General features: G+C 36.4%; 2 protein-coding genes across 2 annotated transcripts in view; both read left to right on the top strand.

The window, feature by feature from the left end:
* Positions 1 to 14,529, top strand: part of LOC124115631 (sterol-4-alpha-carboxylate 3-dehydrogenase, decarboxylating-like) — a 53,084-nt gene that overhangs the window by 18,592 nt on the left and 19,963 nt on the right. The gene's annotated exons all lie outside the window — the stretch shown is intronic.
* Positions 7,362 to 13,838, top strand: LOC124115630 (leucine-rich repeat-containing protein 24-like). Its single transcript, XM_046476686.2, has 2 exons — positions 7,362 to 9,146; positions 11,006 to 13,838. Exons 1-2 carry the CDS (start codon positions 7,946 to 7,948, stop codon positions 11,182 to 11,184), a joined length of 1,380 nt encoding a protein of 459 aa, XP_046332642.2. The 5' UTR covers positions 7,362 to 7,945; the 3' UTR covers positions 11,185 to 13,838.

Genomic DNA, 14,529 nt, shown 5'->3' with positions numbered 1-14,529 from the left:
CCTGCGAAACCTTTCACTTTTAACATTAAGGTTACGACAAGGAGTTTCATGCTTAAATTCATCCTCATCCCTGAGTTTGTTGGTACAGAATATTAGTTACATAGCCCTTGGCTGTATGAGACCTGCAGTAGTGCTATTCCACAATGTAAAAGGTTTCCTTCAATCAAGGTGAAAGTATATGTTTTTGGATATATACATGTATTTTCGTATTCTATCCAGTTTTGAAAAACATGATTCAGTTTCATGAGTAGCAGATTTGAATATTAGAAAACAGATACAATTTTCAAATATTACCTCGATGCATAGAAATCATATTCAAAAAAAAGATATTGAAATAATATAGTGTTCGAAATAAGTTTTGGTCCATGAAATTTTCTTTATGGTATTCATCTAGGGACACGATAATCTTAACATTGTAATTTGTGATACAATGTGATACTGCTACAATAAATGTATGTTACCGACATGTTTTAATATGACATTGTCAAAGAATTAAAACGGATTCAAACTTGATAATGAGTCATGACTCATAACATGGACCCCTAGTCTCAAACACTGTCAGAGAAGATATTCAGTTCCCTTGCAGTATTAATATATGGGAACTATGTCTTAGGAAAATATCTATTTATTATTGTTACTTATTTAGATTTATTTCATGTGAAAATGCTTTTCATTAAATGAAATAGACTTTGGAATAAATTCTTTTTATATTTTTCAATATGATATTCATGAAATTGAAGAACAAAACGTGTCCACCAAACTGTCATCCTACTCAAGTCAACAATATATACTTGAATGAATTGTAAATTATAGATGTCTTCCATTGCTTTTATACATGTATATACAGTACTTCATATTCATTGAAATGTCAATAAAATAACTGAACCTGGCCCAAGTGTTGTCATAAATATGTTGCAAGAATTCAGTGTAGGGGGATGGGTTCTCAAGAGCCCAGATAAGATATTTGATCACTAAAATCTCTCTCTCTCTCTCTCTCTCTCTCTCTCTCTCTCTCTCTCTCTCTCTCTCTCTCTCTCTCTCTCTCTCTCTCTCTCTCTCTGTATCTGTCCATGTCAAAATAACATATATCATGTACCCTCTTATCCCATTTATTTATTTATTTATTTATTTATTTATTTATTTATTTATTTATTTATTTATTTATTTATTTATTTATTTATTTATTTACCAAGTTCATCTGAAATAACCATACTGGTATATTTTGAGGGATTCAATATTCTCTATCCTGTATCTGCCCATGTCAAAATAACATATATCATGTACCCTCTCATCCCATGTTCAGCCAACTCTTGTACACAGCACCAGTTCTTCTCCTTCTGAAGCTTTACGTAGAGTTATAGTAACAGTAAAGATTAACAGGTAGTCTGAGTCAATCCTGGAGGGGTCAGTGGCAGGGTAACGCCTCTCTGCTTATCCTGCACAAACACAGGCTCTGTGTAGTCCATGGATGTTACATAACAGTCTGAGATTCTAGTCCAGCGCCTAACTGTCCCACTACCTGGTGGATACGACATTCTCCTGTAGTCGACCATCAGACATGGAACTGCCCTCATTCGGGCTGAAATTTGTGTGTGTTTGAATAGTGGCAAATATTCTCATGAACAGACTTGGAAACTGAGCATGTATCCCCTTATCAATGATATCAAGTGATATGCTTGACAGCGAAAACAAGATAAGGGTATATGACGATATATCTGGAGGGTTGTAGAGCTGGATATATCTGGAATTTGTTTATTTGTCATGTTGAAGAAATATTAGTTCTTAGCTTAAAAGTTGGAATGTAAATTTATAATCCCCAAATTAAATCTACACAAATTCACAAAAATGTAACAAATTGTTGTAGATGATGTTGCAAGAATAGGTTGCAATGAATTTTATGTTGCAGAACATGTTTCAATGTTTTTCAGCTTTGTTGTTTGTCGTTTAATTGAGCCCTCAATATTCCAGCTGTGTTTTGCTGTTCTGTAAATAAATGAGTTATGCTTGCCGTAAAAGGCTATCATGCTTGTCGTAAGAGGCGACTAACAGGATCGGGTGGTCAGGCTCACTGACTTGGTTGCTGTTCTGTAAATAAATGAGTTATGCTTGCCGTAAAAGGCTATCATGCTTGTCGTAAGAGGCGACTAACAGGATCGGGTGGTCAGGCTCACTGACTTGGTTGATGATGCATGTCATCGATCCCAATTGTGTGTATCGATGCTCATGGTGTCAATCACTGGATTGTCTGGTCTAGACACAATTATTTACAGACTGCCATCATATAGCTTGAATAATGATGAGTGTGGCGTTAAACAACAAACAAACAAACAAACAATCCTAATGACAAACTAATAAGGTCGTCAGTATTAGAGATCAACATAAGAGGTTTTTACTGTTGATTCAACTTATGTGGTTTGATGTTTGTTTTGTTTGTTTGTTTTTAAACGCCACACAGCAATATTCCAACGAGCCTGCCCACCCGATCCCATCAGTCGCCTCTTACTACAAGCATAGTTGCTTTTACGGCAAGCATGGGTTGCAGAAGACCTATTCTACCCCAGATCTTCACGGGTATTATGTGCTTTGACCTTATCCTGTGAGTAGATTAGGGAAATTGGGCACTTGAAAATTTAAATATTCATGATGAGGACATGTTTCATGGCCTAAGATAGGCAAAACATCAAGCATGGTGCTATACAACTCTTGGTCATATCAGCCTATCGGGAAACTTGATGTTTCCTTTTTCAAATTTACAGGAATATCCATCTGAAACCTAACAATCACAATACCTGAAATTCAGTTTTGATGCTGACAAGAGTACTGTCTCAAGTCGCTTCTTCTGCTGAAACTTTAAAACGTTGAATACACAAGGTGAGCTACGGTGCCATGGTGCTGCGTCCTTTTGCTTCTGGTATGATTTTGGCATTATTTATAGGATTAAGACAAATTAACTTTCGAATTACTTGGCCTTATATAGAGGATTTTGACAAATTAACTTACAAATTAACTTAAATGAATGAAAACACTTGTGAAATTTTCCTCTGCAGAATACCGAAATAATATCGCTTAATTGTGACAGTGTTGTCCTGAAAAATATTTGTCAAAGACAATTGGTTTCTTCTTATTTATGTTTTTATGTTGATGGGTTTTGTTAACCAACAAATAAAATATAAATGGCTTCACAGATCTTACCTGTGTTTCTTCATGAAAGATGCCCTCACTGTGGATATTGTGGAAAAGAATAAGCCCCATCACCTCATGCTTGTCATATTAGGTAATCAAGGTCACATTCGTCAAAGGACCAAGACGATCATACATGTAGCTCCTTCCGATACTTTAACATGGGTTATGATAGTCTTAGCAGTAAGATCACTTTAAGGAACGGGACCTGAGGTGCTTACTGGCTAATTGCGTATCATTGTAAATGTTCCCTCTGGGGACTCCTGCTTGCAATAGGTCCCCAGCAATCAATGCTTGGCCTAAAAGTTGATTAAATAGATGAGGTCACTTGGTTGTTTGCGACACCCTACCCTAAATCATCAGAAGCTGGTCATAAGTCCAGGGCCCCGTTCCTCAAAGCGATCTTAGCGCTACGATGATCGTAAGCCTATGTTAATTGGGGCTTACGATCACCTTAGCGCTAAGATCGCTTTGGGGAACGGGGCCCAGTACATGTGGGGATAGTATTAGTGGTGTGATACGGCAATACAGTATTGCCCCCTGAAACAAGGCCCACGTACAATACATCAATTTACAACCCCTTTACTACATTTGATACATTACATTACATGTTTTGTTGGTGTAAAAACATGTGAATAACAGAATCTATTCAAAAACATATTACGCAGATTCTCTAGTATTTTCCGCTTGGCTATTAATAGCTACAAATAGCATAACATTCATGTTCCCTTTAGACTGTATGTTCTGCCATGCTAGTTCCCATCTTTGAACTCTGAAATTTAATAACAAATGACATTAAACGATAAATAAATAAACATTACAATATCGATCACTGGATAGTCTGGTTCAGATTTGAGTATTTACAGGCAGCAGTCATGTAGCTGGAATATTGCCAAGTGCAGCATTAAACAATAAACAAACATCACAGTATCTATCACTGGATTGACTGGTTCAGACTTTGGCATGGATCTACATTTAAAATCTTTTTACGAGTACATGTATAAGGCATCTGTATTTATCCAAAGACTGTAATAAATGAACTTTCAGCTGGAAAAGATGTTTTAAGACAGGGGAAGGCATCTTATGCTACAAGGCTTCTGTTTGTATGGAAAGGCAAGGCTATTTCTTGGATATTTATCCTTATATGATAGAGATATATTACACTGAATTATCGGGGATGACACAGAGCAGAAATTGACAACTGTGCAATCTTTATTACCTTCAATTTAGAATTCCTAAGAACTTAAAAATGTTATCTTTGTTTCTTTGCAATATCAATATCATATTTAGTATACTTCAGTTTTTTCAATACCTTTTGAATTGCAAATTATGTGATATGAAACAGATGTTGCTGTATATTTTTAATTAGATACTAACATTGTAACAAAAGTTGATAAATGTTGACACTTACGCTTCTAATTTTGGCAGTAATTCTACAAGCCCAGTTTATGAATCTGCTCTGTCAATTTTTGATTGATAACATGTGCCATTTAATATACAGTCTAAATACGGTAAGGATGTCGACCCCATGCCTTTGATAGACGCCAACTGAGTATTGGTATAACTTACACCCTTTGATAAATGTCACTGACCTTTTAGAATTATTTTCAATAAATATTGACACGAACTGTTATAAAAAGGGAAAGTGTTGAAGATTTATTTTGCATCAAAGAGAAATGTGACAGGTTAGTGTCTGATTGCAGAGCAGAAGAATGTACAGCTGGGGAAGATCCGAATGGTGTCTGTCACTTGTGTGTTACTCAATAGTAAGGGTGTGCGGTATAACCGGTACACCAGTATATTGTGGTGCAAATCTTCAGCAATAAGTATTGCGATACGTTTATAGATGTAGCAATATATTGGGGCAAATATAAATAAGTATATTTATGTGTTCCTAATCGATATGGAGATGGAAAATAGAATATTACTCTAATACAACTTGCCTCTGACGATCTTTTTATCAATTAGCGTGTACACATCGCATCTTTCAAGCTCTTCACAGCGATAGCCTGTTTGCAGAGCTTTCTATACTGAGAATATAACGAAGGTGTCATGTGCTTGGAAGGTGCTTGATGGTATCTGACATTAATACAGGGTATAATTCTGATTAACTCATGAAAATGTAAATTGGCAATATATTGCAGTACGTATCGCAATACAGGTTAAAGTATGGCAATATATTGCAATACACAATCCAGGTCAATACACAGCCCTACTCAAAAGTAGGTATCAGAGGACATGAATTTTTACCTAAGGGAACTATTTTGTTTGGGCAAAAAAGGTTTAATTTTAGGTTGAAAACCCCAGGTTTGAATGACATGGGTCATTGGTGATAAAAGGAGCTTTAGTTCACAGTAAATGGATACATATATCATAAAAGCCATACTTTGACACGTTAAAAGTTATATTTGTTGTCGTTTGACTATTATATGTCCACATAAAGTTTTCAAGATCGTGAGCACGGGCGCCTGGACGGTGACTGGTCAAATTGTTCCATCGTAAGAAATATCCGGCTATAGTGATCGTATTTGCAATAATTTTGGCAATAATCCTAAAAGTATGGAGTTTGCTTGTGCCAGTATGAACATTATTTTTCAATTAAAGTTCCTGCCAGCTTATCAGATATTTTTCCATAAGGACATCTTATATTTTGCTGGAAATAGCTTAGTGTTTATAACAAATGTTATATTTGGGATAACACTTTCTTTGTAAAGAACAGATTCTCGTACTTTTTGGGGGTTGAGTCCCATTCATGATTCAAACCCACACTGCCAGGGTGAGGCACCTAATCGCCAGCACACAAAGTCAGCGATTTAACCCACTCAGCCACCGAGGCTTCCACAAGAAATGAAAGTCAGACAACTGGTAGTCTAGATCACATCATTTGTGTACCCTCTGACAAGTGTAAATTAGCACGGCTCCCACGGCTTCGTATTTAAACCAGTGGTGATGTTGAATATATGCATGCTGTATGTTTAGGTCAGCAGATTTTGCTGAAAAATGTGAGTTCCAGTTCTTGTGATTAACTTATGATTCAGGTATATCGGGGATCTGATAATGTTCAATAACCATCAAATAGGCAATTCCCTTCCACTCATTTACCCACATGAACTCGAAATAAAGGAGACCAAAGGAGACCATTGAGACCGCCTCATCTCTAGATTTCTTCATAAAGATTCAGAGTGACAGAACACTCTCCACCAGACTGTATGGCAATAGGGCTTCAATTTCAACTTTCAAATAGTCAACTTTCCCCTTGTGCCGAGCACTATTCCTACAAGTCCAGCCTTGGATGTTTTACAGTTCACAATTTTTGAGTTACAATCAAGCATGCTCTTTTCACCAAGATTTCCAAGATTGTCATACGACTCTTGCTGTTGTTTGATCAAGGTAATAACATTCAATGCCTCAGTAAAGTTTGTCAGAACATTTTATGGTTGACATGTGGAGAACATGTTCAAATTTGATGCATTCGTGATGCAATTCTCTATTTTGACTTGTACCATATGTACCCATGTTTTTTCAGGTGAATGATTGACTTGCCATTGCATGGTTTTGTGATGGGTGCCATCGGTGGGGCAGGATATACGCTCATCTCACCTGGTACATGGTATCGGCCCTGTTTATTAGTGGTTCATAAACACTGTATGATAGTGGTAGCGATTTCTTATGAATATGGAAGGGGTTTTGTCGCTTTTATTAAAATAAATCAAACATTTATTATAATTAGTTTTCTCCCATTGTATTGTTTCACAGGGCCCCATTTTACCTCACCTCACCTCACCTCTCCTCACCTCACCTCACCTCACCTCACCTCACCTCACCTCACCTTACCTCACCTCACCTCACCTCACCTCACCATCTTATATAAAAAGGTTGCCCTAACATACATAATCCCCATATCCAATACTATGGGTGCCATGAACTGAAATTTAGTCAACAGTAAATATATCCCACTGTCAAAATTCATCAATTAATCAAAGAAATCTTATCATTATAACACACCTACTCTTTCCGTAGACATGTTAAGCTCTGCTACATGGGAACATTTATCAAATTGCCAAATACAGCATAATATCCGCATAATCTGTACCCATTGAACATCAAGTACTCTTTTACATGTTGACAATGCTGGAAGCTTTGAGCCTGTGCCCTTCTACTTCAGCAGGTAGATTCAGACACTGTCTCTAGTTCGAACTTAGTATGTAGGCGTTGGGCTTATCAGATCTTTAATAGATTCTGTTAAGATTTTCCCTACCTCTGGATATAAATGATAGGGTTAGATAAAAGGAACCAAGCCTTTTACTTTGGTCACTTGACTGGATAACTTCATATGAGTTCCCAGCATTGCTCTTGAACAAGTCATAGTTGTGCTTGATGAAAGAAAAAGTGAAGTTCTTGACTGAAATTGTGGAACACATACTTTGTGATTTTGCCATAGAGTGGCATATATGATATATGTGTTGGTTTGCCCTTGTGTTGATACCTCAGGCTTCCCAACTGGAGAAGTAATTGGATTTTTTTCAGTTGAAATTGTGTATTGACTGGTTCAGTTGCTCTTTCTGGAGTCTACTAACATCTTTATAAACTTTTACTGCTTTACCAAACATTTGAAGAATTTGTGTTCAACTGGAAAACATTTATCAGGATGAAAAATTATTTGAAAAAAATATTATTCATCATGGCTCTTAAGTGTTTTGTTTGAATTTTTGAAAGTGGAACAAGTTCATCCAGGTCATTTCCAGAGAGTGACACTGAATTCAAAATGATGGGAAAGGCTGTATGTTTGAGCCTCCTTATCTCTGTCTTCGCTGGTGTTGCATCTGATAGTAGAAGCTGCCCCATGGAGTGCAACTGTAACACACAGACTATGATAGTGACCTGTGAGGACACTGACTTGGTGACCATTCCTAATGGTCTGCCAACAGACATGACAACACTGGCCATATCTGGAACACCGTCAGTGCCATTTGACAAACTGACCCACCTGAAACGCCAAGATGTTAAAAATGCCAAAGATTATCACACAATCATTATCACAAACACAGCCCTTACGACCATTGATGCTGACGCTTTTCAGGATTTGCAGGAATTGAGATTGCTGACTTTGAAAGATAACAAAATATCACAACTTCACCTCGGAACCTTTGACAACCTGCCCAATCTGGACTCTTTGGATCTTAGTGGGAATGAATACTGTAAAGTTGAAGCAGAAACATTTGCAAATATTCCATCCTTGCATTTCCTCTACCTGGGAGACATGAAGCTTGGTCATATTGATCTGAAAAACTTCCAGCGTGACACTTCTCTTCACGTGCTGGACCTTCATGGAAATGACCTGAGAAAGCTCCACAAGGACCTCCTTACCCCTCTCACCAGCTTAAAAACACTCGATCTGAGTAACAACAAGTTAAAGATCCTCCCAATAGATTACCAGTCATTCTTGTCAAGTCTTGACCATCTGGATTTGTCAGACAATCCCTGGCAATGCAACTGTGCTTTGGACTGGATGAGGAATCTTCCACAAGTCTCCACAGCCAAAATAGGATCCCACACAGCCGTAGAATGCTATGGACCAGATCGACTCAAGTTCCAGAACCTTATTGACATCCCTTCACCTGATTTGCTATGTATTCCTCCAAAAATCACCTGCAATGGACCATTCACTGTTCAGACTGGGGACACAATCACCATCAAGTGTCAGACATCGGGAGATCCAGAACCATTTACCATCTGGGTTGTCCCAGACTCTACTACATTGGATGAGGATCACAAGAAGACTGGATACGGAGTCGAGGGAAGTGTTCTGACCGTACAGACAGCTTCCAGTTCTGATGGAGGTAACTGGACTGTGATGGCCGTCAATGTTGGAGGGTCTGTCAACACCACAGTTGTCGTAGAGGTGGAGGAGCCAGACGATGTTGAAGTAGCTGCTGCTGATAGTGACATCATGCCCATCATTATAGGTAGGAAAAGACATACACGAAATGTTAGGACCTTTTTCAGAGACCAAGAGAATTGTACTTTTTTCTTTTTGGTGTTTAGCTTATTTTTTTCACTCTTTTCACTGTCATTCTAATCTAAAAGAAGGCTATTACAATTTTTAATCAAGACCAGACCAATTTTCTTTCTTGTTTAAAATATTTTCCAAATAAACTGCCATGGTTTATGAGCACCCAAATAGTTTTAAGTGTTTATATGAGTTTCTGTACAGGTGGCACCCACCACTCACAATTCAAGTTTCATAAAGAAATTACTGTATTCTATGTAATAAGCGCCCCGCTCTAATAAGCGCCCTTGGTGATATTTGCTAATATATTGGCTAGTGAACAATCCCAATTAGCACCTCTTCCGATTGATCAATGTACACAAGACTTATTTATTCGTGTATAATACAGTCTCGTGTGTTATATGCATCCCATATCATGGGTAATTAAATTCTTGAAAAATATATCTGTCGTGTCTAATACGCACAGACTTTTCTTTTGTATCATTTCAGGCTGTCAGCATAAACCACGAAATTTACGATCTTTTAACTATTTTTTTCACCAAAATTTTATTCTAATAAGAGCCCCCTATTCCTAATTTTGAGAGCGCCCTAGGCGCTTATTATGTCGAATACGGTAAGTGCTAGTGAGTAAGGCAGTGTGGAAACTGTGTGTCATATGACATAGGAATGTGTCATATTCAGTAAATTCCTCTGTATATCTACTGTAAAACTTTCTGGAATGACTAAACCAGGTTCTGATGGTGAAACCTTAACTGAAAGGCTTTATGAGCTGTAGGCAACATGTGTCTTTCTGTGATAAAGCTGAAGCTGATGGATTTTTGCTTGACATGAGAAGGAAATTGACAATTGGGAAATCAAAATCATCCCTCATGTCGCAAACCTGGTACAGAGGCTGCCATCATTTTGAATTTCTTCGTACAGATCCAGCTGAGACACAGAATATGGTTTCTCGGTTGTTTCTTTGATTTCTTTGATTGATAGGTGTGGTTAAGATTCTCAATAATCTTGGCATAGTTGAAAATATATAGTGTCAACGCCACAAAATAACCAGTCTTGATTATCCACTGAAACAGATTCCATTGGGCATAAAAGTCTGAACAGCAGTGAAAATTATGTGAATTGATCTCATAAAATCACTGAGAGATATGGGATGTAAAACCATATGTAAAACTCTTTGATTCTCTCATTGAAATTATTGTAAATGACGACGCAAATTGTTTCTAGTTATTTAACTATGTCATTACTCATGAGTTAAATGATATAAACACGACTTCTAACATGAACATGGTTGGCGTTTGAAATTAACTAACTTTTGCTGATCAAGGGACAAGATTGGTCTGACATTTAAACATTTGGTCAAATGAAGACTGATTAATAACAGTACATTCCTCTACAGTTAATGTCATTTTATGAAATATAGACATGACAATGTTCTGTAGTCAGTTCAACAAAGTTCTTTCACTATTCAGAAAGACCTGTGAAGATCCGGGGTAGAATAGGTCTTCACCAACCCATGCTTGCCGTAAAAGGCAATTATGCTTGTTGTAAGAGGCGACTAATGAGATCGGGTGGTCAGGCTTGCTGACTTGGTTGATGCATGTCATTGTATCCCAATTGCGTGGATCAATGCTCATAATGTCAATCACTGGATTGTCTGGTCCAAACTCGATTATTTCTGTCATATAGCTGGAATGTTGCTGAGTGCGGCAGTACCCAACAAACAAACAAAACACTGTTCAGGAGGTTATTAAATATTGACCATTGACGTATAAGAGCATGTGCTTGAAGTATCCCACATTCCCTTCCTTTGTCCAGGAGCTTCTGTGGGCGGGGTGCTGCTGTTGACAGGGGTGGGGCTCCTTCTCTACATCCGACACAGGAAGAAGAAAGATGAGGTTAAGCCCTTCAGGAACGATGACGACAGTGACAATGAACGTCACATCAAGACCAAAAAATCAAGAAATGTTCCCCCTCATGCTACGAGGCTAAGATAACGTGATATCCATGTTGAATATAGTTTATCTTTCCACAAATACATTTCCTTCTTCAAAATTCCATTTGATTAGTCCTGAAGGCTGTTTCATATTGCTGCAGAATAACGTGATATCCATGTTGGATAGAGTTTCATCTTTCCACAAATACATTTCCTTCTTCCAAATTCCATTTGATTAGTCCTGAAGGCTGTTACATATTGCTGCAGAATGTTTTTTGCTTTATTTGACTATTGCTGTGCACGTAGTTGTCTGTCATACTGTGTTTGTGTCTCATTTAATGTAATTCTTTTGTAAACTTTTCATTTTTGGAGGAAATGGTTCATAAAAACAGCTGAGAGCAGATAAACTCTAAAAAATTGTTTCCTCTTTCAATAATTAATTTTTATGAAACATGCCAGTGTTTTTTTGTTTATTTATTTATTTTTAAATATTTCTTTCCTTTGTGTTAAATCTACTCTATGGTACCAGTATATTATGTCAGGCCAGGTAAACATGGTTTGGTTTTCATTTAACTGTTGCTGAAAAAATATGTCCAAATTCCCTTTTTTTTTGGCACATATTTTTATATTCCGTAAATAGGTTGACCAATGTTTTAGTTTCGTTAAATAAAATTGGCATCCGGAAATGTGAGACGATTCTTCTCAACTTATCAAGTTTCAAACTAGTACCTGTGTTTACCATATTTACAGTTCATTTAACTGTATCTTTTATCATCCTGACAAACCTGTGACTCTAATCGATACTGTTTTTAGTGTTTGGTTCTCAGTGTTAATATGGACAAGTTACATTTATGTCGTATTAAAGGCCAGATGGCCTATGGTACAGAGTGTTCAATACATGAATGTTGTCCTCAGACAATTGATGCACTTCATGCCATGTGATCTGAGGTTAAACAGGTACATTTCTTGTAAGATATTTAGTTATTTAGGGGTATTTGATGTCCCCATGAGCTGTTGATATTTTTCTTCAGTAGAAAACGTATTAACTTAGGTCTGCCATGGTGTTGTAACGTTGATATTGTATTATAATTTTATAAAATGTGCAACTAAACTTACAAAACTTGTGCAGAAAATCTTTCTCTTTAAATTATTCTAATACAATTTCAATATCTAATGATGACTAATAACTAACATGAGTACTTAGAATAGATGATCTCAAAATTTATTATGCCAATTTTGAGATTGAGTATTTATTCAAAGTTGACCGAACATATTTAAAACATTTTAATATACCTTGTGCTATTAATATTTAATATATAATATATGAAAGATGTTACCACACTATTGAGAATTTGAGACCATCAATATAACTGACACCCTGATCACTGTTTATGTCAATCCCTGTAGAAATGGTTAAATAAAATATTGAAAAAGTTAGAATTGCTTGAAGAAAGCAGAATGTAGGGAGAAATATAGAATTATATCTGCACAGGAATAGTGAATAACTTTACAGTTACACATGTGTAATTCTGCATGTTCATGTCATCGGTTATGTTTTAATCCCAGACACAAGTGTTGTATTGACTAAATATTATTATTCATTCACAGAACAAAAATAATCAAGTCTGTACATAAGAGCTCATTTGGCTTCTTTCTGTAGCATGTTCAAGAAGCTGATATTTTGTTTCATAAATAAATTGCAAGTGATGCTATGATATTTGATTAGCTGATGAAGCACTTTTGTTTGCCTTTTTATTTCATAAACCGAAAAAAAATATTGTTTGCTGATTGACTGATTATAGTATGGACAGGTCTTGTGTTGCAATTTTGCGCTGAACGATGGCACTGATTTGTTGTTGTCTACAGTTTTGTGTGTGTGTTAATGAATAAATAAGCAGTCTGTGAAGTTATTATTGTTGAAATATTTATTTATAAGAGTAAGAAAAAACAGTGTGCCACATTTCTGAATATAGAAGTTAATTCGTAAATAAACTGGCTCACTATTACATCCATTGACACAAATATTTTATCGACAGATTTTCTTCCATGAGGGGTGGTGGGGTAGCCTGGTTGTTAAAGCATTCGTTTGTCACACCGTAGACCCTGGCCTGATTCCCCTAATGGGTACAATGTGTGAATCCCATTTCAGGTGTCAATCATCATCATATGGATGGAATATTGCTAAAAATGGTGTAAAACCATACTCACTCACCTACTCTCAAATAAGACATATCAAAAAGAGAAAATAAATTCACTACATCTACACCAATATATTTTTCTAGAGAGCAAGGGATTTATAACAAAAATATATATATAATGGAGTTAATTTGCGGTGTGTTTTTTTCAAAAACAATTTGATCAAAGAAACTTTTGAATTAATGATATAAACATGTTTTAATTAAACATATTCTCCTTCAAACTGAGTTATCGTTTATACCTTTAAGAAATCTAGGGTAAGCATTGTGAACATGAACGTGACTTAGTCTGACCGACATGGCCTCAGGGGCTAAAAATATGATCCTGATAATTAGAAAAATAGTCCTTAAAAGCTGTTTATTCTGATCACAAGGTGATATACTGTTGCCATTTCTAATATGTAACACTTACAGGAGTCACACAGAACAAATATACTATTTGTCTACGACATGAAACCACTTTGTAGCAGTTGATATTCAACATGGTTGACATTTTTTGCGTAGTGGGAGAGATCGATTATTATGAAGGTAAGTGTTAAAGTATATATACTGCATTCTTATTCACGTCTTCTCTTAGTGTCAGATCATGTATCACATTTGGTGTCATTACATCTTTCTTACAATTATTAATTTAGATGATTATGAAATATTGCATGAATTTAATATGACTTCTGATTTGTTAAAAAGAGGTTTCCTTTTTGCTACGGAAACCCCTTTCAAATATATTAAGCCTTTTCACACAAAAAACGTGCGTATGAATACATAGATAGCCTACATATCGATTTACAGAAAATGGCTGCCGATCGATCACCCCCATATGAACTGTAAAAGATATCTATATTTCCTCTAATACACGCTGGGTCTTCTAATACCAGCCAGGTCTCTAATACACTCCGAGTCAAGGGCTCTCGCGAAATTAATAGACGGCGTAGTGTCAAATAGAGGAAAAGAAACAGTATGCTTGGTCAGCGTTCTTGTTTACCGGTAAAATTTTAGGCTTGGACCGGTAATTCATGTGACTGCCAGTCCTTGTGGACCAGCAAATAAAGTACCTTATCAATCTCTTTTGTTGAACAAAACATCCGTGATATTCATATAAGCATATTTTTCGAACAAAGTCAGCTTGTCTGTTACCATCAGGGTTTCCCCTTGTCTATTTCTAGGTTAAATATCCATTTGTAACAACTTCATCACAAAATATTTAAAAAAAT

The sequence above is a fragment of the Haliotis rufescens genome, unplaced genomic scaffold (assembly GCF_023055435.1).
Source record: "Haliotis rufescens isolate VD_foot unplaced genomic scaffold, xgHalRufe1.0.p SCAF_7, whole genome shotgun sequence".
Classification (NCBI taxonomy): domain Eukaryota; kingdom Metazoa; phylum Mollusca; class Gastropoda; order Lepetellida; family Haliotidae; genus Haliotis; species Haliotis rufescens.
The sequence above is the reverse complement of the archived record's forward strand: the minus strand, read 5'-3'. Positions and strand labels throughout refer to the sequence as shown.

Excerpts from the sequence above, each read along its gene's own strand:
- LOC124115630 (XM_046476686.2), top strand. The coding sequence starts at position 7,946 with ATGATGGGAAAGGCTGTATGTTTGAGCCTCCTTATCTCTGTCTTCGCT. Across the intron at positions 9,147-11,005 it reads CATCATGCCCATCATTATAG|GAGCTTCTGTGGGCGGGGTG; the intron begins GTAGGAAAAGAC and ends TCCTTTGTCCAG.